Source organism: Miniopterus natalensis, chromosome 19, assembly GCF_054644295.1.
Source record: "Miniopterus natalensis isolate mMinNat1 chromosome 19, mMinNat1.hap1, whole genome shotgun sequence".
Classification (NCBI taxonomy): Eukaryota; Metazoa; Chordata; class Mammalia; order Chiroptera; family Miniopteridae; genus Miniopterus; species Miniopterus natalensis.
In genome coordinates, this window is record NC_142099.1 from 618,778 (window position 1) to 642,515 (window position 23,738).

The window sequence follows — 23,738 nt, forward strand, 5'->3', positions numbered from 1 at the left end:
GGACTGGCCGGGTCACAGCGGGGGGGGGGGGTATCCACGGCGGGGAAGTGTCCCCATCGGGGTCCTTTACGTTATTCTATGCTCCCTGCTGCTTTTTGACGGAGCTTCGAATCCCCTCAGTCGTCAAAGCCTTTTGGGAAAGGATGGGGGGCCCTGCCCTGCCCGGTCGCCTGCCTACCTAAGACACCTGGTACCTCAGCAGGAGTTTGCATCTCCCGCTAAAGCTCTAACGCGGTAAATAATGTTGGCCCTTAGCGGCTGTTAGCTGCTTAATATTCTGAAAACGTATCCAGGGCTCCTCAGTCTGAGTGGAAACAGTTGGGCCTATTCAGAGGCAGGTAAGGCACCCCCATAAACACCAGCACCCCGAAGACACCAGCGCCGTCACCCGTATCACCACCGGCACGCCTTGCTCATCAGAAAGGCCTCTGTCAGCAACATCCCTGAAGTCTCAGCCTCGATTTCTAATTTCATACTTTATTTGGTAATTTCCTTCAAATAGGCCTCATTTTATGATCCATTAAATTAAGTTGGAAACAGCCTTGCTGAATGAAAGGAGGAAAAGTTAAAGTATATTTTCAAATATTCTTGAACTGTGTGAAATACCGACTGGGGCCGTGTTAGCGCATCTCCCCAGCCACGTCCTAAAGCTGTGACCAGACGCAAGCACGGGGCAGGCACAGCTCGGGTTAGTTCTCAGGCAGCTCTCGTCTCCCCTTCTCCTTCCAAAGGTTAGTTCGACGAGACCAGGGCTCCTCCCGATTATCCGAGTAACGACCATTCTAAGTACAGGTGACGAATTAACTATTTGGGGATAACTGATCCTTAGAATGCGAACGCATCCTTCAGCCCCCCAAGGGCCGATGACAAACCAAAGCCGGAAGGTGGGTGGGAAATGCCGACGTCCTGGGAGCACCTGCCTGCAGCAGAGCGCAGAGCACCCACGACACGGCAGACGCCGGGGAAGCACGCCAGACACGGAGGCACGTGTGCTGAAGTGATAAGATGCGCACAGGAGGGCTAATTAATCACTGTCGTCAACCAAGTAACACACAGGGAGGCACGTTCCAGGCCAGCCGACCGCGGGCGCACTCGCCTGAACAGCTGGAGAACAGCTGGACCTGTCGCATTTCTGACACGGTTTGTCCCCACAGTGTTAAGAATGACACAGGCCCCTGTTACGGGCGGACAGCACACACGCCCCTCCCTTGTGTTTCTGTTCATACATTAATTTTATAGGAAAATAACATCAGCCGTGCCAGATCCTTGGTTTTGGGAGTCAAAAACAGAAACCATCCCTTAACAACGCTCATCTCGAAACTACGGCCACCCCAGGCTGAAGCAGAAACATTTGGGTACATAAGCAGCCAAAACCCCATCTCACCAGCACCTTCTCAGATTATAAGGAATTACAGAAAAATGAATATTTCAGTAAAACATAAAAACACTGAATAGAGATGAAGACATTTGAACACAAAAGCACATGCAACCGTGTTGGTGGTAAAGTGAGGAGGAGCTGCACTGAGAACGAGATTTTAAAAAGTGAAATAAAGGCTGAAAACTGTCATCAGAGGGGGAAAAAGTGTCTGTGGTCTGAATACTCTAGTCACACGGCCAGATGGAGGCGCCACTGAGATGCAGAAAATAAAGAATCAAGATCTCCTGCCTCTGAGCGCGAGCGAGCGCCACCCGGTCACCTGCGTCCCATCTCCCAAAGCACATCGCCCGGGAAGGAAACAAAACAACGAAGAAACGCAAACTGAAGGGTATAACCAAACTGTAAAAGCATCAGAAAGAGAGAAACTGTAGGACCAGGAGGGAGAGTCGCCTTACACACTTCACTTGGGGAAAAGTCCTTCCCCACGGTTCTAATGGCGGCTTCATTTAAAGGAAGTTTTACAAAATATAAATAAGAAGTTCGGCAGCGGCCTTGGTGGGAACCTGAACATTAGGTTTCGTCGGCCTCGCTGCAGCGTCCCTACAGCGACACGTTCCTGGTCTGGTTGACAAGGGTGAGATTTAAAAAAAACACACAAAAAACCCAGCAGAGCCCAGGGGAGGGGAACGGGGCGTCAGGGCCGCGTCTCGGGGGCGTCAGGGCCGCGTCTTACCATACACGTGTCCAGGTCCTCCAGGCGCTCCAGCTCCGTGAGCTCCTCCACCGTGAGGACCGGGCGCTTGGCCGGCTTCTCGTCCGCCGGCTCCACGTCCGCGGCCTCGGGGGCGGGCAGGGTCCGGCCCCGCCGGCTGAAGTGGTCGGTCTGGAGAGTCAACACAGGACAAATCACCACGGACACGGGACGGCCGGTGGCTGGGCTCCCAAAGCGGGCGCCGGGGGGGCTGACGGCCGTTCCCATAAACTCACGGACCAACTTACCCTTCTTGCTACCTTTGTTTGGAGGGTGGAGAGCTCTACCCAGGAAAAGACAAAATCCCTTTTTAAAAATGTCTTTTGAGACTTTATTTTTTGAAAAACACCACCTTTGCCCTGTTGATGCAACTACGCACATAGTAGGCGTGTTTCTGTTTCCTAAAGAGGCACCAGGCACCTTCCTCTCAGGCTGGTGTGATCCACTCAACTTTTTAACTTTGATACAATCACAAAATTACGTCCACCAGGAGGCATTGCAGCCTTTTGTACAGAGAAGCCACTTTCTTTATACAGTGAAAATAAAACCAAAAACACACACAGAACAGTCAACACCAGGACCTGCATCGTCAAGGGGGCAACCGAGGCAGCCCCGGGAGCTGCGCGTATCAATAAGCTTTTCTATGCAGGTGCTCTCTTGGTTCTGTTTCTGCTTATTAAAAACATGAAAATCTGAGCCCGGCGGGTGTCTCGTTTGGCTGGGGGGTCGTCCTGTGCACCAGACGCCGGTGGTTCGGTCCCTGGCCCAGCACACATACGGGGGGCAACCAGGGGGTGTCTCTCTCACGTCGATGTTTCTCTCTCCGCCCCCCGCCTTCCACTCTCTGAAAAGCAACGAAAAATATATCCTCAAGTGAGGATTTAAAAAAAAAAATACTCCATTCTCGATCAGATCAGAAATCGACAAAATGAGCTAAATTAAATCATCTTTAAAAAAAATCTTCACTTCAGATCTCAGTCTCCACATCGCCTCCTCCCACAGCCTAGACCTGGTTATAAACGGACAAGATTTCCCGACGCCCTCACTCCAGCTTTTCCCCGAATGTCCCCTGGAGAGTGTCCAGGACGCTCGCGATGGGCTGGAGGGGACACGGAGGAGGCAGGCGGAGGAGCCGGGGTCTTGGCCCCGCAACGCTGCTGAAGCCTAGAACGTGGGAAGGAGCCCACGCCCTCGCCGGAGGCCGGCCTGCGCCCAGGCAGAGACCGAGGCCCGCTCCGGCGGTCGCGGCACTCACCAGTCTGTGGTGGCAGCGAGACAGGGCGTCCAGGATTTCATCCACGATCCGGTCGGACAGGAAGGAGGCCACTGTCAACTTCACTTCGCTGTAGGCAGATCCAAAGAGCGGAGCAGCAGTTTAATTTGGGCAAAGGGAAAAAATATCACCCACCCGACGCTGTGGTCACAGGGTCAACCGCGGCTGCTCCTGTCTGCAAACGGAATATAAGGGTGTGCCCACAGCCCTGGCTGGTTTGGATCAGCGGTAAGAGCGTCAGCCTGCGGATGGGAGGGTCCTGGGTTCGATTCCGGCCGAGGGCACGTACCTCGGTTGCAGGCTCGTTCCTGGCCCCAGTCGGCGAGAGGGCAGGAGGCACCCAACCTATGTCTCTCCCTCTCCCTCCTGCTGTCCCTTCCACTCTCTGAAAAGCGATGGAGAAAATATCCTCAGGCGAGGATTGGAAAAAAAAAAATGCAAACAGGGCCAAACACATCCAAAAACAAGCACGTCCTTAAACACCACCATCAACACACAGGTAACAGACGTTCTCTACCAATTTCCACCGGCCTCCGCCCTCTCGGCCCGGAGATTCAGAGGCAGAAATGAGAGCATCTGGATAAAGACCAACCTAATGGGAACCACGTGTACCGTGTGGTCAGGAACAATCCACCCATTGACAGAAATGAAAACAGCCTGGCTGGAGGGAATTAAGAAAGTCCAGCCCGACGGTTAAGCCTCAGTTATTCCGTTAGCCGCACCTCCCCCGCCTTTCAGAGACCTTTCTGCGCAGCGCACGGCGCCCAGGCCCGGGGTCCACCGGACCCACCCTCTCACTCCGAGGACAGCTGCACACGCACGGCCGTCCCGCCCGTCGGGAACAAACGTCACCAGAACGTCCCGTTTCAGTGTCTCCTGCCCGACCTTCGAGCGGGGCCCAGACGTCAGGCAGTGCGGGCGGTTTTCACTAATAAACAGCTGAGCCACGACCGTTCTGGGCAGAGGCTGGCGCCTGAGTGAACACGGTGGCTCCTTGCTTTCCCCAAGGATTCAAATGCCACGTGTGTCTTTGATCTGAAAACCTGCGTAAATCCACAGCCCGTTTAAAGGCCACGTGCCGGAGGGATTTACCCCACATTCCAGCGTCCATCTCAGAAGTTCATGTCTGCCTTTAACATCAACAGTCTTTTGCCCTGGCTGCTTTGGCTCAGTGGTTACAGCGTCCGCCTGAGGACTGAAGGGTCCCGGGTTCAATTCCGGCCAAGGGCACGTATCTCCGTTGCAGGCAAGATCCCCGATCCCAGTCGGGGCGCGTGCAGGAGGCAACCAACCCACGTGTCTCTCACATCCATGTTCCTCTCTCACATCCATGTTCCTCTCTCACATCCATGTTCCTCTCTCCCCCCCCCACTCTCTTTGAAAAGCAACGGAAAAAATACCCTCGGGTGGGGGCTAACAAACAAAGATAAAGTCAACCGTTGTGAGATTTTCAGAGCCAGGAAAGGAACTATGAAAATATTATTTAATTGTAAAACTAAAATGGAAAGGATATTTGCATAGCAGGAAAAAACCTTGCTAAGCTAAAGTCGATAATTTGCCCCGAGGTGTCTGCGCCCAGGAAGATTTCCGACACAGGGCAGAACAAAAGCCCTAACTCTTTAACGCCTGTCTCTCAAGCGGGGTCTCGGGAGCTTTCCTGCAGAGTCCCGGCCATCGGACAGGCCACACGCCCCCTGTGGGGACGCCAGCGACCGGGCCGCTCACGCCGCAGGGCTGTCGGCAGGACGGACGCACCTGATCTTGTTGAGGATGTCCACGCCCGACTGCTCCAGCAGCACGTTCTTCACGAAGGTCCGCGGGATGGAGATCTTCTCGGTGCTGGCGTGGATCAGGTCCTGCCGGATGTGCGCCCGCTTCATCACGTTGGGACACAGGTTCTCGGCGGCGTCGACCATGGACTCCAGCAGAGCCTGCAACAAGGCAGTGAGGGGCCAAGTGATACACGGGGACCCGCCATCCGCAGAGACTCGGTCACAGAGGATGAGCCCTCGGACCCAGGGACACGGCCGGGGACCCCGAGTCATCCAGGGTGACTGGGGACCATCAGATGGTCAGGGTCTCTGGTAATCACTTTAAATCACGCGGCACCTGGAGGGTGAGCCTGACCTGGCCGTGCTGAGCACAAGGGCATCTCGAGAAGATTCAAAGACACAGACCAGCCTTTGCACCCACCTTCCCCCACCTACGGCTCTCTCGGGCCCCGGACAGTAAACGTGCAGATAGTTCCCGGACAACACAGCAAATCTGAGCTATTGTCTGGTTTTGCAAATCACAGGAACCCCAAGTCAGGGACCCACCCAGTCTGTCAAGACATCGGAAACAGACAAGTCCAGGCAATGGCCAGTTTTCCTCCTTATAAAGAAAAGCTTCAGTGTTGGGGATGGTGACCGCTGTCGTAAGGAGCATGTGAACCCGAGGAAACACTGGCGAGCACTCTGTCAACATGAAGAGCAGCAGCCAGAACACTCTCGAACAAGGACCCCTCAGCGTCTGAAAAACGTGTCTGCACGTTCGTCCCCCGAGCACCCGTGAGGACGGGCCGGGATCCCCCGATGACCGTTTACAGCTGAAGAGACTGAGCTGAGGGGGGCTAAGCGATCGGCTGAGACGGGCCAGGTGGCTGGCGGGTGTGGAAAGGACATCGGCGTTCACGTCAGGCCCACATCTGAATCCTCACCGAGTGACATGGGGCCACTCATCTCAGCTTTACTTCCCTCATCTCTGAAATGGCCAAGGCCTTGCCACCTCAATCCCTGAAGACCAGATGACCGTGCAGATGCCAAGTGTTCGGGGCAGGGCCCAGCTCCAATAAACACGAGTCTGCCGCACGTAACACTATTAATCTGCCTCAAAGGCGCTACTCTCGATGCCAGGTCCCAGTGTGACAGCCAGGCATGTGCCACCAGCACTGTGGTGTGGACGTGGCTGACGGAGCATCGTCACGGACAGACAGGCACAGTGGTCTGTCTGCTCCCACGTTCACAGGCAAAGCTCGGTGCCACCAGCCAGGTCCCTCTGCCTCACACTGCAGGGTGACCAGTCACCTGCCCGTGGCAGCCGCTGGGACGACCGGAAATAACCCCAAACACTCCCAGCGCCCTCCAGCTGTGCAGGAAAAGTAAGAAAACTCAGGACTCTCCCGGCCGAGCTGGGCGAACACCGGCCAGAACCCAGCTCTGCCCCACGGGCCTGAGCGCAAAGTGCATCTGAAATCAACCCGGGAAGCAGTTCACCGCTGAAGCCCTGGGTGGAGCTAGAAAAGGCACAGAAGTCCGTTTTCACCACCTGTGCCGGGGCGTGGCTAGGTGAGCACCACACGCACACACATCTATAAAACACGGGTGCCTAGGTCACGACAATGTCATTTTCCAAAGTGACAGGAAACACGAACCTTCAGTTGTTCGTCGACAACTCTCGTGACCTCCCCAGCCATCGACTCCAGTGTCTCCTGAATCGGACTCGATAACAAGCCACCGGCTCCCGCCCAAGACGTGCTGCCAACGTGGTATAAATTTGGTAACAACTGCAAGAAAAATAAGAGAATCTCTCCACAGTTAAACAACATTTCCATCAGCACCAGACTCCTTGCAGACCATTAGCAGCAATCATCCCCAATCAAAGCCCCATCCATCAAACAGACGAGTAAACTGAGGTCCGGCTTGGAAACCATGGGGACACCTGACCTGGTGCCCGGCGTCCCCGTGTGGGGCGTTGAGGGGACCTGCCTGAGCCCCAGGGCTCCTGCCACACAGAACAGTCACTGTGTGTGTGACTCCAACAGCAGAGTGAGGACCAGGCCACACACGGGGGACCAAGTCCTACCCTGAGAGAGGCTTCTTTTAGAGGTGACGGGGGTGCCCTGCTGCTGACCAGCAAGCAGAGTAAGGCCACGTGAGTCGTTGCTCATTTAAACTACAATTATCTCTCGGTCATTCGGGACCCGGTGAACCACGCCGGCCCCCTGCGCCTCCGCGGGTGCTGAAAGGCGGCAACGATGGATTCAGTTCCCTCCGCCACCTGTGAGCAACCCTGGACGTGGGTGGAAAGCTAAAGGGAGCTGGCGCCAGCTTCTAAGGCGCCTGTGCGGCCGAGTTGAAACGCACCGTCTTGGAGTTCTTGGCGTCCCGCATGAGCCGCTCGGCCGACCTCACGTCTTCCTGCACGGCGTCTCCCTCACAGTTCCGCAGGGAGTTGAGATGATCCTGGACCTTCACGCATATCCTGTCGATCATCTGCCCGGGGAGCAGGGCAGTGTTCAGACAGAAGGAAACAGAACAAGTGAGGATGGGAACTTCCTCCAGAAGGCAGAGCGCGCCCCATTACTAATTCACCTATTCATCTATTAATTCATAAGGAAACCCTGGCAACACTAAGTCCAAGGAGACACCGAAGGGTCCCGGTCCCGTCCTGCCTGGGGAAAGGCAGCGAGTAGAACCAGAGTGAGAACTTCATGAGGGTTCAGAGTCTCGCGGCGACTCAGTGACACTGCTAGACAGTAACCTGTCCCATTAATTTTCACTCTGCTCCCACTAAGGGTCGGACACAGTGCTGGGCGCTGAGGGGAGAGCAATGGATCGCGCCGTTCTGATGACTACATGTGATGCCCAAGGCCAGTTGTCTCAGTATCTTGGAAATCACATTTTCCCTGGAAACAATATTTTTTACATTAATTCAGTTATATCAAGCAGTTTTCTATGAAACTTAAAAACCACCCCAAAAAAGCCAGTCGAGGTTTTATCGTATTGACATAGGTAATTAATGAAGTTTTATAACATCTAGTTTCTATTCTTTTAAGGCCCCTCTTCCAGGTTAATTACATCGGAATCATCTCAAGTTGTTCCAGGGATTTAAACTTAAAGCCCAAAGGGATGTGGTAGGTCATGACTGTAGACCAAGAACAACGTACGAGGGGGGAGGTTATGCTTTTATATTTGTATTTATAGAGAGAAACATGAAGAAAGCTAAGCCGTGGGAAATAAAAGATAAGCACAGCTTAAAAAGTTTCTCCCATATTTTGTCCTGGCCGGTGTGGCTCAGTGGTTGGGCGTCAACCTAGGAACCGGGAGGTCACGTTCGATTCCTGGTCAGGGCACATGCGGGGTTTCAGGCGTGGTCCCCAGTTGGGGGCTTGTAGGAGGCAGCTGGCCGATGTCTCTCATCACTGACGTTTCTCTCTCCCTCTCCCTTCCTCTCTAAAAATCAATAAAAACTTTTCTTCTAAAAAAAGGGACTGACACACACCTGAGGACACAGCGGGCCAACCTGAGAGGCACGTGGACGCGGCTCTATCTATACAGTTGTCTTTAATCATCGACAGAGACGGAGGAGGCCCCAGAAACTGTGCCATGAAAGATTCGCCAAGAAGGCAGGATTTAAATGATCTCGAGAGATGACCTTCAAGTGAAAGGACTTTAAATCCATCCAAAAGAAGCGTAACACTTGAGTTCTCCCATTCACGTCAAAGTCCCCCAAGGCTCCAAGAGCCTCCTGAACACACGCCTGCTGAGGGTCAGCAGGCCGACAGCCCCCATCCTCACGGTGTCCCTGGGGGTGGCTCAGGGGACAGGAGTCCTCCGTGTGTCCCCCGGGCAGGCAGGTGAGAGGAGCGCGGGGGGCCCGTACCTGCTGCGTGGTGCTGGTGACGATGCCCTGCTGCAGGCGGTAGGCCTGCTCCTGAAGGTACTTTCTGGTCTCGTGGTTCCGGAGCAGGTAGTTTTCTATCTGGAAACAAAGCAGGTCTCTCTCAAGATCACAGCTCGACTCAGGGTCACGTGACACGTGAAACCGCCAGTGGCCCAGCCTAAAGCCAAAGCACTGTTCACACGCCCTCCAGCGCCCCGATCCCCAGGTCTGACAAGTCGGGGGCCTGCGCCTCACGGCGAGGAGCGGCAGGTGTCAGAAATGTAAGGTGCGGGAAATGGAGTCATTTTTTTGTGGCTTTTAAGTTGGCAAAGCTCCTCCCCGACCTCGCATTATGTCCATCGTGATCCTGCAACGCTTTGTAAGACACAAAATATGTTCACATGTTCAGACTCATGAACACAACTCGGTTCTAATGCGCGTTTACTGCAACTCAGCCGCTGGCCCCGCGGTACCTTCTGCAGAGCCTCCTCCGTCCTCTCGGGGTTTGTCTTGAGGGCCTGAGCAGCGTCATACATGGGAATCGGCATGAATCTCAGCGTGTAGTTCCTAGGAAAAGGAGAGTCATGTTCATTTTAAAAAATAGCTTCCTATGGTCTCGACTCGGCACTTTTTCAAAATCCCAAAAGGCAATAGCCAGAGCGACTCAGAAAATTCCAAATGACCAGCACGTCTTGGGCCCCGACTGCAGCCCAACATGGTGTCCACGTGGTGTCCACATCGTGTCCACGTGGCGTCCACGTGGTAGCACAGGCAACCTCATCCACTCAGGGCTCCCGACAAAATGGTACAACTTTCGGGAATGGGGCTGTTTTCGGATTTCAGGGGCAAGCAGGACGGAACGTTCGGACTGGGACTGGAGAGGGGGACAGAGAAGAAGCCAGCATCTGCCGTGGCCCCCGCTTCACAGAGCAAAAACTCACACCAGCCACGCGGTGCGCAGAGCCCGGCGCGGCCCCCCCATTCCAAGTCCCAGCCTGCAGCTGTGCCCACCACCCCGGGGCTCACGGACGCCGCAGGGCCCACAGATGTGGGTGCCACACTGCACTTTTCCAGAAGGAAGTCCTGGGAGCACTTACTTTTCCATAGCAACAGCTATGTCCTGAAAGCCTTGTGCAGTAATGTTGTTCTTGTCCCAGATCACCGTCCTGTTTGAAAACGGAGCCACATAAACGATGAGACGCAGGAGAGAAGGGAACGAGTCCCCGCGGAGGGTAAAGCTCCCGCAGGCCCGTCCCGGTGTTTTCGTACAAGGGCGTTACGCGAGCGAGATGTTCAGTCTTGTTTCAAACAAGCGAGGATGCCTGTTTCTCCAGCGTTTCATCCCTAACACGCTCACGGCTCAGCGTGTGGGGAAGCGTGCTCGGGAGCAGCAGCACACACGCTGGCTCACCACGGAGGCCGGACAAGCCGGGAACCTAACACCGCGTTTCCCGCATTCTCCCTGGGAAGTCTGGGGTTCGGGTCTCGGGCTGAAATCTATTCACCGAAGATGCTCAGCAGCCCCGTGTCCAGCACGCGGAGCTCCAGGCCCCGAGACCCTCCTCCTAACCTACAGGGGACCTCGTCACGTTTCCTCACGTCTCCATCGCTGCCCTGACCCGGTGTGGTCAGCACCCCGGGGACTCGCTCTGAACCAGTGGACCCTGTGAGACCCCTGGTTTTCCGTCTCTACGGTGGCAGGACCGGGAGGGGGGGGAGGGCAGGGCGCGGGGAAGCCCGACACTCCTGCGCCCCCCAGCTCTGCTCGCTGGGCCCGCCCGCGAGCCGCCCCCCGCCTGTCCCCACACCTGTCAGTGTCACACTGACGAGAAAAGGAGCCACGGCGGCTACCAGGCAGGGTCCACCTCGCAGTGGGAACCTTTAAGGAAAACTTGAAGGACTCACTCTCTCTAAATCTGAGAGCACCCTCCCCGTATTTTGACAAAAGACCAAAACCGTCACCTCTTCTCCTGAGCTTCGCGGGTCCAGCCTTCCGCAGGCCGGCCTCAGAGCGAGCGCGTCACCGCGGCCGAGCCCTGGGCGCCTACCTGAGCTTGGTGTTGATCTGCAGGGCCTTGGCCAGCATCTTGGCGCCCATGTCCCCCATGGCGTTCCCGCTGATGTCCACTTTGGTCAGGGACGTGTTGCTCCCCAGGGCATTGATGATGATGGTGACCTCGGTCTTGAGTTTGGAGTCGGCCAGGGACAGGGACTGCAGAGGCTGAGGGGGGAGCGGGCTGTGAGGCGTCACCTGTGAGCTCTGGCTGCCAGGCGCCGAGGGACCTGCGTCCCGGCGTAAAATGGGCACTGGGGTCAAACGCGGGCGGCTGTGTCTCAGTGCAGGGACGGGCCACCCATCCTGAGGGGAGCGAGGGGAGCGAGGGGCGACGCGGGGCGACGCGGGGAGACGCGGGGAGACGCGGGGAGACGCGGGGCGACGCGGACCAGCTCTGACAGGCCGGGATCCCGAAGCTGCTGCACAACCGCTGCTTGGCTCGGGTGCAGCCACACTGCTCCTCTACCCACAGCACGAAACCGCACCTCCGAACACCAGCAAACGCAAACGCGACACCAGCCGAGCCCCGGCCTGGTGCCTCCGTGGGTCGGAGCGTCACCCTGGACACCAAAAGGTTGCGGGTTCGATTCTCAGTCAAGGCATGGACCTAGGGTCGGGGTCAGTCCCTGGTCAGGGCTTGTGTGGGAGGCAACCAACTGATGTCTCTCTCTCTCTCTCTCAAAAAGTCAATAAAAGCATGTCCTTGGGGGAGGGTTAAAAAGCAAATGGGCGTAGAAGTCAGTTTATCTGTCTTTCAGTCTGTTAGTTACAATCTTTAACTGGTCACGAGCTGCATCAACTGGACAGCAAGTCTACTTTAAGTGCCTCCTGTCGCCGCGTTACGAGGTAACGACTCCGTTTCCTTCACACGACAACGGGAAACGTGCGCACAGGTCAAACCGTCCGGAAGCCTGTCGCCATGAACCTGGTGGAAATGCTAAGAATGGCAGCAAACAAAAGGCTTCAGGCAGAAGTTTTAAGAATAAATCTCACCGATTCTTCGTCTTGGATCATCTGTACCAAGTTGTCCAACACGGGGGCCAGGTTTCTGAAGAGACGTCAAACACGGGGACAGACGTGTGAAACCCAGTGCTCGGGGCTGGGCGCCGTCATCACCGACAGAACAGAAATTCCAGACTTACTTGGATTTCATGTTGTTGAAGTTCTTGCCTAACGCCAGGTGCTGTATGGATCTGTTTTTACTGAGCCACACGATTAAGGTGGAGAGGTCGGACTCTAGACCTGGAAACGCGAGAGGGGGGGGAATCGGAATCCGTACGAACGAGCTCGGCTGGAACACGACCGGGCGGAGGAGGAGACCTCCCGGGGGCCCTGGGATCTCATCTCTTCCTTTCAGCGGCTTTCAGGGCGAGAGAGGGGAAGCGAGAGAAACAGAAACATCCGTCCGCTGTCCCACGTATCCGTGAATTCACTGGCTGCTTCTTGCAGGTGCCCCGGCCGGAGGTCAAACCCTCACCCTCGGGGTATCGGGAAGATGCTCTAACCAGCGGAGCCACCTGGCCAGGGCCCATCTTTTCCTTTCAAAGGGTCTTTGCTCTCTTTTCCCGCCTCTCATTTCAGAGGTAAACTCACTGCCTGCATCCTCTGGCCCAGCCAGCGGGAGATGAGGTCCGTGGGGACTGGAGCGGAAACAAATGGGCAGGAGGTTTCCACTCCCCAGGTCCCGCGGAGAGGCCCCCGTCCCTGCTCACGGCGACTGCAGGCGTCTGTGCAAATCTAACAGGACCCCGCGCGCAGGCTACGGACATCGTCAGGGATGCGGCCGGCAGAACAAGCTCCGAATAAACAAACCAGGGCTCGACCTCATCGCCACCAAGGACGCAAGAGGCTGGACTCAGGGCTTTATCAACAGACCGATGACATCTTAACTGACCCTTTTAGTTCCTGCCTAGACCGCGCATTGTCGGCCATGGACTCGGCTAAGACTTTGGCACAGATTTATCCCGTAAACAAACTCCACCGTTAAATTAAAAAGTCCTATCGGACGAGGGAGAGAGAACGTTTTTATGAAGGTGTTTTCCACATCGAGTCTCCCTTCGCTAACTGGAGAATCGTCTCCTCTCCTCCCGACGCCCGGCTTACCGTTGTCGGAGATGTCCAGGCTGGTGATGTTGTGGATCTCGGCGATGCAGCCCTCCAGCACCTGGGCGCCCCCCGACCTCAGCTAGAGACACAGGCGAACACAAGGGTCAGTCGCCTGCTGGAGGCGGAGCCAAAACACCAGAAAAAGGCAACGCAGTCTTCAACTTGGCACCACAGAAAAGCCTGACTTAAAAACGTCAAAAGAGCTGCCGCGGGTGGTAAAGAGCCAACACGCGTCATCGCTGCCGCCTCCCATAGGCCATCACCCCGAAAATCGCCAGAAAAAGAGACAAAGACGACCGAGACGACCCAGGTCACCGCCAGCAAGGCGCTGTCTGCCAACCCACAAGAGCTCTCTCCACTTCTGACGTCTGGAAATCGAACGAATCCTCTGTGTCCGTGAGGAGGGGCTGCTCTTTTATTTGGCTGCTTCAGGAATAAGCCCCCCCCCCCCCAGGCAGCAGCACCACCAAAGGGGCTGAGAAAGACTAACCCCGACCGGCACCCAGCTCGGGAGGGGCCCAGGGCGGTGCTGGGCCCGCGGTGGTGCAGCAGGGAGCGCAGGGCTCCAAGGCCTCAAAGCGGCCTGAGCGGACGGGACGCCTGGCGCCACCGGAGAAAAAGACGTTTCCTTAACCTAAAGTGCGATGATTAGGGTTGCCTCAGACCCAAACTAAGAGCGAGTTATTCCAAATACCTAATTTATTCCAAACAGAATATATAACCCGAAAGTTTCGTCTTTTTCCATGAAACCAAAAGCACAGCTTCCAGAGGTCAGAATATCTTTCTATTTTCCTTTCGGCAGCTCTCTGCGCTCCTACTGTGTGCAGAGCCTTGTGCGGGGCGCAGTTTCCCGACCTGCAGCCACTCTGCTCAACAAACTTACTACCAAACAGGAGAGAAATGATCACTTGCTGAGCCTCCTGTGCACCGGGGATCATGGCTGCTCCTCTAGTCACTGAAGGAAACTGACATTTATATAAACTGCTACATCGAATTTATAACACAAGGTGCTGTTTTCTGCTTGTTCAAGTTTTGAGGTAAGAAGTTAAGGAATCGTGACTTCACTATTTTAGCTGCAGTGTTTTTCTGGTTCCCTGGACCAGACCGACCCACTCCCCCGGGCGCCTGCGTGCTTAGCGGAGTTTTGCACAGATCTCTGGGCCCCTCTTCACTGGGGAGTGTTTCGGTTGATGCGATTAAATCCAGCCTTCCCCACTTTCCATTATTATAAAGCACAGCAAAAATCTCCCACTTACAAATATGGAAAGTTCAGGCAACGTTTAAGCGATCGACTCTGTGTATTTTGTAAAAGCTGCTGACTGGTGATATTTGTGGCATTTACCCCTAAAAGCAACACTTTCCAATTGTCAGAAATAATCAGCTCTATCAACACATGCGAATGAAACCGCCGTGAGGTACTTACGCAATGGCCGAGCTAAGGGAAGCCCAGGGAGGAAAAAAAAAATGTTATCGGCAGGAAGTGAGGAAAGAACCGAGAGGCTCAGGTCTATCGACACAGCGCGAAAGAGCAGAGTCGGGAAAACCCTGCCAACTAAAACCTGTTCCCGGAACAAAACATGGAAAACTTAAATACGAAAATAACTAGTCTTCAGTTACCAAGGACATTCCGTTAATTCACAGGTTACCTGATGCCTGAAGCTCCCCCCAAGCTGAAGCCTCCCCCAAACAGCAAAACCTCTCCCGGCTGTAAATGAAAGTCAGTAAACGCATCTGCGTAACGAGGGCTGGGGGCCTCTGGGCCGCAAGGCTGGCGTCAAATGCCCGTCCCTGGGAACCCCACACCTGAGCCACTGAAGAGCAGGCGGGATGGGGGTGGGGTGGGGCCCACTGCTGTACACTTTTTTCAAATGTCTACAAAAACCACATTTCTTTCAAGAGAAAAGTGTCCTCTCACCCACGGGAGCTGGGCTATTCCAGGGGTTCCTCACAGCTCTAAGGGAATCGTGTTTAATACTCAGTCATGATGGGGACCAGAGAAGTAAAGACACGAAAGTCTAGAGAAAACTTTCAAAAAATTCCTTCTCCTTCCCTGAGGTCACTTTTGCTTTTTAAAAAGATGCGGCAAATACTACAGATTTAAATGTAAACAACCCCCTAAATGATCGCTTTTCTTCCTATTTTAATTTAAAAACATAATTTTTATGCTGGGACGTTTTCCCCCAAAGGTTCCTCCAAGGACGAAACTTGGTTTGACGAGACCCAGTCGAAATGTGTTGCTGCTGCGGGGGCAGCGAACGCGGGCTTGGTGTGGAAGAGAAGGGCTGTGTGCTCCGCGTGGGGTCTCCGGGCCTCGTCGTAAATACTTAAGGGCCGGCGCCAAGAATGGGGTTTTGTTTTTTTAAAGTCATTAAAAACACACTTGAATGCTTTCTGAACATGGATCTGTGGCCGTTTGGAGATAAAACCCATAAAACATCAGAACCTTCTGTGATGTGTTTTTCTGCTTCATTGATACGCCCGGGAACAGAATCGCTCTCTGCAGGAGGAAAGAGCTCTCTCCTGGGGTGCGGCACCCAGGGCGCCTACCTCACAGCCGCTCAGGTCCAGGGACACGGCCTTCAGGTTGTGGTTGCTGGTCAGGCTGAGCAGCAGCGCCCTGCGGAGGGAGCACCGGTCACCGCGCAAGTCCGGACGCGCCCCAAATACAGCCCAGAGAAGGACCCGGGTCCCAGGCCGGCACCAAGCACCACCTCACTGTTTAAAATGCCAACTGTATGCCCGGCCGGGGGGCTCGGTTGGTTGTAGCATCGCCCCGTAAAGCAGAAGGTTGCGGGTTCGATTCCCGGTCAGGGCAATACCTCGGTTGCAGGTTCAATCCCTGGTCGAGGTGCATACGGGAGGTAACAGATCAATGTTTCTCTCTCTCTCTCTCTCTTCCTCTCTTTCAAAAAATCAGTTTAAAACACACACACACAAGAATATACTAAAAATGGACTAAACCGGAGTTAATATAAAGACAGTTGCACCCGGGACACAACTTTTACAGACGATCAGTGGCTCCGGCCGAGGTCCAAAGGGAAGCAATATCGAGAGAGCACAATATGCTCATGAAGAGTCGGATTCCTTCTGTGCCGGAAGTAAAAAGCCGTTTCCATCGGCCCCGTCGGCCTCGGGATTCTGCATCTTCCTCCCTCCCGAGCACACGGACAGCCACCCGCCGAACTTGAAAAGCTCCAGAGAAAACGAACGAACCACTCACTTTAAGGGCTCGGGGGACAGTTTCGTGCCTGAGAGGTTGATGTGAGTCAGGGCCAGGGAGCTGCTGAAAAACTGCTTAAACGACGGCGGGACCTCCTTTCCTTTCCTGGAAAACAGAACACGGGGTCACCCGGGCACCTCAGCACCCGACTCCCCACACGGCAAACGTCTTCCATCCGCTGCTTGTTCACACACCGTGAAATCATCCAGGAATCGGCTATAGTTTCAGTAGAAATTTAAAGCAAAAAAAAAAACAAAGTGTCTGAAAGATAAAAAAAACTATCCAACCCAATTAAAGGTCCCGTAAGGGAAGCTAAGACGGCCCTAGACGGAGGGGGCCTGTCCACAGGCGAGAAATGCGTCACCGTGCGGTTCCCACGGGCCGGACGCGGTGGTGAGAATGCCACTTAGCGGCAAGAGGACACGACAGGCGTCTGAGCTCTCCGGGCCTCACATTCACGGATAACGGTTGTTTCAGGCGATCGCCCTGCACGTGCAACACCCGCCCCCACCACTCGGTGGTCGTAACACAAGCTTCCCTGAGAGAGGGAGGCAGACGGACCCTCCCGGGTGCTGACGCCCGCGGGCAGCGTCTCACCGGTGAGAGAAGACGGTCCTGGAGAGGTTGAGCACAGCCAGGTACTGAAGGCACCCACGGAGCAGAGCACCGCAGACCTGGGGAGACAGGGCCGCGGGCGCTTACCTCACGGGTTCCCGGGTCTGAGGGGATATTTTATTAGCGAGAAAGCCCTTTGAATCCCACTAAGGAGCTGGTCTGAGACACCCCCGCCTCCAACACACAGAGCAATATAAAAATATTACCATGTCCAGGGAACACTCTGTGTTGGATAAATCCAGGTGAGCGAGGGCATTTGGCTGGGCCAAAAAACTGTACATGTACTTGAAATAAAAAACAAAAGGCAAATAGATTAGGGCCTAGTAACTAACACACACACACTGCAAGCTGATGCTTCAAAGTGAAGTTGCCCGAATCCCCCCAGAATCCTCCCCAGTCTTCCCAAGAGATTTAGCGGAATTTATGTCATTACAGTGTCTTCCTTGAGAGCAAAAAAATCCAAAGAATATTTAAAATAAAAATTATGTTAAGTAAAAATAAGGCCAATTGGAAACCTGGCTACCACCTCCCCGCTTGTTCCACGTGACCTAGTTTCCCTGACTGGCTCCATTTTTATCGCTTTGGAACGGTGCTGGTGGATTTTCGCTGCTGAGACTGAAGTACCACCCGAGTGGCAGTCGCCCTGTGAAAGTGCTGATCATCCTATGAAAGTGTTTCAGGAGCCGCTAATTTGAATCTGAACCACAGGACGGTCTCGGGCTATATCCTTTCTGCCCAACACGGTAATATTCCCATCCTTAGTCACTTCCAACACCTAATAAGAACAGGCCTCACAGGACGATTAATTTTGTTTTGTTTTAACCTCATGTGTAGCTAAGACACGCCAGGCGTCGGGGGGGGTCCCACTGACCTTACCCCATGCAAGGTTATTGAGACAATAAAATTACTAAACCTCTGTCATTCTCTCATTGCCTAATTCTCCAAAGTGTGAGCAGCACCTGCCGGAGTCCACCAACGACACACTGAGCCCAGGCACCTGCCACGAGACGGATGCCGGGCTCCCTCTGCTTCCCTGGAGGCACCAGGCGCCTGCCAATCAGTCGCCTGCACTAAGCTCTCGGTGTGGCCGCTTCGTGTGCGATGCTGGGGGGAAATCTGCTCCACTGAGAATTCCAGGGGCAGGAGGTTAGCCCGGAAATACTTTAGGACAACCAGACGCACAGCCGGCTGAACTGTGAAAAGTCCTCGGGAAAATCTCTGCTCCCCTGGCTTGGCCCGGCCGCCAGCTGGGGGAGCTCTCGTCACCTCCAGCGGCGACGAGACCCGGCTTGGGGGCCCTGCTTGGAAGAGGCCGAGGCCGAGGCCGGTCTCCCAGCGGGCTCAGGGCAGGTGGGGCGTGGGCACACCGTGCCCGCACCCGGTCCGGGAGCCGCCCTGGCCCAGGCCTCCCCGCTCCCCTGCAAGACCCAGGCCTGCCCGAATCGTAGCTGCCTCATTACTCATCTTTAACCCCTCTCTGCTCCTCTGTTTGCCACAGTCATGCTTTGGTGGCTTCACATCGGACTCCTTTCATCGTGGGACGGAGCAGAGGGGTCCTCAGTGAAGGTGACAAGTGATCGGACAGCACAGAAAGTCACGTCACCAGGAAACAGTCCTATCTAAGTGGTTCCCCCTGTGAGCGCAACAGCAGCAACCCGGGAAGCACCGGGCGACATTCCCACCCTGCGGGGAACAGCAACCCCCCGAGAAACGAACATAAACGCCGCGGTGTTTCACCCCACAGAGCGGGACTGAGGGAGGCCCTCGAAGCCGCCGCTCGCCGTCGGCCCTGCCGGTAAGAGTTTCCTCTAAATCCGATGATGGTGACCGGAGGGCCACCAACCGCATCTGGCAGTGAGATCATCCCTAATTTGCTGCATCAGGAATTTCTGCCAGACGTCTGCATCAGTGACTCGGGAACACGGAGAGCCCTGTTCTCGCCAGGGCGGCTTTCCCTGCAGACTCACCGCGCAGAGCGAGCCCCGCCCGTCACGCTAACCCGCCCCTCCCCGCGGCGTCCGTGTTGCAGGGCTGGCACTTCCCCCAAGGCCCCCTTTCAACTGCAAACTATACGTAAAAACAATATGAACAATGATGAAATAACTCAGCTCACTTATGTGTCCAACCTTCCCATCGGGCGACTTTAGCAGGTGCGATACTGCTTTTAAACCAAGAAAATAATTCCTTCCAAAAAAGTATTTCCAAAAAGAACCTGAACTTCAGCAACATTAATGAGGGAGAGAGAAAAAAACATCGATGTGGACAGACAATATTTAAGGAAGGCTGAAATTTCTCTCCACAACACTTCATAAGCTCAGAAAGCAACGGTCTGAAGGCATCACAGGAAAGGGAGACGGAGGGAAATAAATGAGAAAGGCACTCTGGGGCCTCACTCCCGGCTTATGAAATGCAGCTCCCGCAGCAAGGACGGGAAACCTACCGAGAGGTCGTCTCCGCGGAGGGCGTTCCCTGAGAGGTCGAGGTGGGTGAGGGTGGAGGCGGTCAGCGGGTTGGCACTGAGTGACTGAGAAAGGCTGTTCACCCCTGAAACAGCGAGGAGACGCGGCTCAATTTCCACCCCAGGAACGAAAGGTCTGCACGTCTGTAACGTCACACCGCAGGCGGAGCTCAGCCCTGAGCTGTCCCCACGAGGCAGCCCCACGGTGGTCTCTTCAGACGTCCCCCCAGGAGGACAGGCAGCCACAGGCCCAGCCACGGGAGACACACGGGGCCAGCTGCCTTCGTCCCACTGCTGGTGTGGACGGAAAGGATTTTACTTTGAAGCCTCAGAACGAAGCCGGCCACCTCGTCACCTCTGTCCTGCCGGGGGTCCCTGACTCGGTGCGGGGTTTACTGACGCAGGTGCGCGTTCAGGTGCTTTAAGCCCCTGAAACGTGGGCGTCATCGGAACGCAGCGCCGCTGAACGTGGTGAGCCCCGCACAGAACCGAGACCGATGGATTTTACAGAGGGACCCGTGCACCGTGCGAAAAGCAACCCACAGGAACTGGCTGGTGCCCACGGCTGGGCGTCGTCCGGGCACCGAAGGGTCACTGGTTCGATTCCCGGTCAGGGCACATGCCGGTGTGGGCTCGATCCCCCGTAGGGGCGTGCAGGGGGCAGCCGATCGATGTTTCTCTCTCTCTCTCTCTCTGAAACCAATAAAAACTTACTTTTAAAAGCTCCGAGGAAAGGGCTGAGTTACAAAGGAGTGACTCCAGTGTGTCTGATACAGTCACTGGAGCCGTTGCCCAGGGCGAGTACGGCTTTGGACGTGTAGAGAGAAGAGATGGGGCCGAGAGAAAAATATTTTACTGAAGTTCAAGGAGGAATTCCTTGGCCATCAGCTCCACACTTATTAAGTGCTCGTGAAATGTTTATACAAGGCTGGGGATTCGGATTTATGTAACTGAGACCCATTCCGTGCCCTCGAAATGTTCAGAGAAACTAAAGTCCAGGATGAAGTCAGTGCTACACAGGGAGTGTTTATTCATTGCAACAGGGTTTTTTGTTTTATCTTTGTTGTTGAAAGTATTGCAGATGTCCCCCTTTCCCCCCACTGACCCCCTCCCCAGGCCTTCACTGAACTATTGTCTATCCATGGGTTACGCGTATACGCATATAAGTTCTTTGGTTAACCTCTTCCTGCACCCCCTCTCCCCTTCCCTCTGAGACCCCTCAGTCTGTTCCATGCTTCCATGTCTCTGGATCTATTTTGTTCGTCAGTTTATTTTGTTCATTAGGTTCCACATATAAGTGAGATCATGTGGTGCTTGTCTTTCTCTGGCTGGTTTATTTCGCTCAGCATAATACTCTCCAGGTCCCTCCCTGCTGTCCCAAAGGGTACGAGATCCTTCTTTTTCACAGCTGCATAATATTCCACAGCGTAAACGTCCCACAGCTCTTTCAGCCACTCATCTACCGATGGGCACTTGGGCTGTTTCCAGATCTTAGCTATTGTAAATAACACTCATTGCAACAGGTCTTTAAGGGAAGCCTCCTGCTACAGGCATGGGCTTCGGAGACCCAAGGGCCCGTCTCTCCCTCTAGCAGCCAGTCCAGGGAGAACAGAGACAGTGGAATAATCTACTGAGGTCAGTACAAGCAAATACGCAGGACAAGAGCCTGGCCGTGAAGGAGGTGGGAACCTGATTAATTATGTCAGATAATGAAACCTGTGACGCCCCATAGAGAGCGTGCTTTCTGGAGGTAACACCTATGGTGGTTTAAATGATCAACCTCCTTGAGCCTGGCCCATTACTGGTACTATTAATAAATTCCGTGATGGAATAACTGAGTCCAAAACATATGGAAAATACGAGACTCTCATCAAGAAAGTCATTTGTAAAACCATTTCCTTAGTGAGGTCTGACAAACCTTCATAAATAAATTCCAAAATTAACAGGTCGAATTAGCCCCCACAGCACATGGCTCCCTGGCAGGTGCCAGCGCTTGGCGGCGGGCCAACATCTGCACAGACTCCAGGAGAACCGTGCCATCCGCCCAGCTTCCTGCCACCGAACAGAATGAGGGTCCCCCGGCCCCCCAGCGAGCCCCCATCCACGGGAGGCCAGGGTTAATAGGCACATTAGCAGCAAGAAATCCAAAAACACACATGGAAAAAATCAGGACTCTCAAGGCCCACAGGAAACACAGATTGCCACGCGCCCTGGGCCGGGGGGGCGTCCGCTGCGCGCTGGGTGCTGCGGAGCGTTTACAGCTGGGCGAGCTGGCAGCAGGTGGCCCGCGAGGATGGGCTGGCAGCCAGCGGGACAGCCACACGGAGCCCAGAGAACATCCCGCTAACATTAGAAGAAGAGAGAGGGTATTTGGAAACCGTGTGGACGTCATGGGGGGAAAAAAAAATCTTTCTTGAATTATGGAGCCGTGACTGTGAATGTTTTCCTGGAACTGAAGTATAAATGCCAGTCAAGCTCCACAAAGCTTACGACGACCACCTAACCGGAGTTATTTTGAAACTTTCAGATCCTGGGACAGTCGGCAAGAACAAGGAAAGCTTTAAAAAAAAAAAAAAAAAAAAAAAAAGGCCATTTTCTTATAAAAACAATATTTCAAGATACATTTTTAAATGGGCAACTTAAAATTCCGAGGGTCACATGTTATAAAACAAGAGGAATTCTCGCGACACAGGTTCCTGCGGGGAGAGGTCGACAGGCGGCTTGGTCCGGGAAGGGTGCGGGGACACGAGGGAGAAACACCATCTGGTTGCCTCCTGTACTCGCCCCGACGAGGGACGGGCCCTGAAACCTGGGGACCTGCCCTGCCCGGAATCGAACCCAACACCTTTGGGTGCACGGACGACGCTCCAACCAACCGAGCCGCCCGGCCAGGGGGGTAATACGTGTATTTTAACTGCAGACACATAACTGAGCAATCCCTCTAACCATTTAAGATAGCAGGGCCTGGCAGAAATACAGAACATTACAGACATAGAGTTAAGTAAATAAAATATACTGTACCTTTCGGTGACAATGAGGTTTTAGATAAATTTAAATGCTTTAATCCCTTTGGGAGTTTGGCAAATTGAATACTTAAGGAGGACACACCTGAGAAAAGGGGAAAAAGAGATTATGAGAATTTTCAAGTTCTCAGAATGGCATTTGTTTTTACAAATTTGTTCCTGAGGCTTTCAATAAACTCTTAACCCCTTTCCCCTCGACTGAGGTTTCTATACACAGTGCTGACTCGGTGGCATTTCCTGGGGAATTCCCATCCGGGCATAGCTGCCACCATGAGCATTTCCATCACAGGGTAGCAAGGACCGGGCGCCACCCGGAACAGAAGCAGCGCTGAGAACGTAGTTACAGCTCAGCCAAGTCGGTGCCCCAGCCCGGCGGGGTGAGCCCCCCGCCCACTCGCGGCCCCCGGCGGGCGTCGGAGACGCTCCGGTACCTCGGTCCTCCAGCGGGTTGCCGGCAAGGTCGATGGTGTGCAGCCCGGAGCCGGGGTTATGCGCAAGGGCACTGGCCAGTTTCTGTGCAAAATCCCTGCAAACGAACAACAGTGGGGTGAAGGGACACGGGAGGAAAACTGCTCAACGCTCACGGCGAGAACAGCGAGAGGCAAACCGACAGAGACGCTCCCTTCCCAACGGGAGTCCGTATGTCATATACAGGGTGTCCCCCAAAAATGCACACACACTTCGTCTGTAGATTCTATTGCATTTTGAAAATGAAATGTATTTTAATAAACACTGCGTTTATAATTATTCAATGTGTGTGTACATCTTTGGGGACACCCTGTATTTCTTAGCATCCAATCTATTCTGCACGGGTTCAAATCCTCATTAGAAAATCTGTAAAGTCACCTCGAACATCGCTCACATTGCTTGGCCAAAACCTCATTCAGAAGCAAAAGTAAACCACGCAACTGCCCCATTAAAGACACATTTCAGGATGCTATTAATAGTACGAGTGGGCCCCTCCATACCTCAGCAGTGCTCACGAATGCAGACCCAACTGCTCTAATTATTGCGTTTAAAGGCTGCAATTGCTAGCACCATATTTTAAGGAAAATCAAAATCACTATTTTAGGTGCGTTTCACTTAAAATAACGCACCGAGTGCTATGATTATGAAGCTGCCACCCCTCCCTCCCTACTGAGCAGCAAAGTCTCTGTTCTAGCAGATTTGAGCCCTAACGCGCCCCCACGGGCTCGGGCAGGGACCTCGGAACCA

The 23,738-nt window shown here is 54.2% G+C and overlaps 1 protein-coding gene across 1 annotated transcript in view; it reads right to left on the minus strand.

Moving 5' to 3' along the window:
- Positions 1–23,738, minus strand: part of CARMIL1 (capping protein regulator and myosin 1 linker 1) — an 80,597-nt gene that overhangs the window by 17,649 nt on the left and 39,210 nt on the right. The window contains exons 11-29 of the mRNA XM_087827966.1: positions 22,955–23,049; positions 22,522–22,608; positions 19,483–19,586; positions 17,249–17,326; positions 17,025–17,101; positions 16,428–16,532; positions 15,755–15,824; positions 13,205–13,286; positions 12,244–12,343; positions 12,095–12,149; positions 11,094–11,266; positions 10,143–10,211; positions 9,519–9,612; positions 9,046–9,144; positions 7,527–7,655; positions 6,815–6,946; positions 5,158–5,333; positions 3,385–3,472; positions 2,112–2,261 (exon numbers count right to left, since the gene is read on the minus strand). Coding sequence (XP_087684092.1) covers positions 2,112–2,261; positions 3,385–3,472; positions 5,158–5,333; positions 6,815–6,946; positions 7,527–7,655; positions 9,046–9,144; positions 9,519–9,612; positions 10,143–10,211; positions 11,094–11,266; positions 12,095–12,149; positions 12,244–12,343; positions 13,205–13,286; positions 15,755–15,824; positions 16,428–16,532; positions 17,025–17,101; positions 17,249–17,326; positions 19,483–19,586; positions 22,522–22,608; positions 22,955–23,049 — 1,963 coding nt within the window. The remainder of the gene's footprint in view (positions 1–2,111; positions 2,262–3,384; positions 3,473–5,157; positions 5,334–6,814; positions 6,947–7,526; positions 7,656–9,045; positions 9,145–9,518; positions 9,613–10,142; positions 10,212–11,093; positions 11,267–12,094; positions 12,150–12,243; positions 12,344–13,204; positions 13,287–15,754; positions 15,825–16,427; positions 16,533–17,024; positions 17,102–17,248; positions 17,327–19,482; positions 19,587–22,521; positions 22,609–22,954; positions 23,050–23,738) is intronic.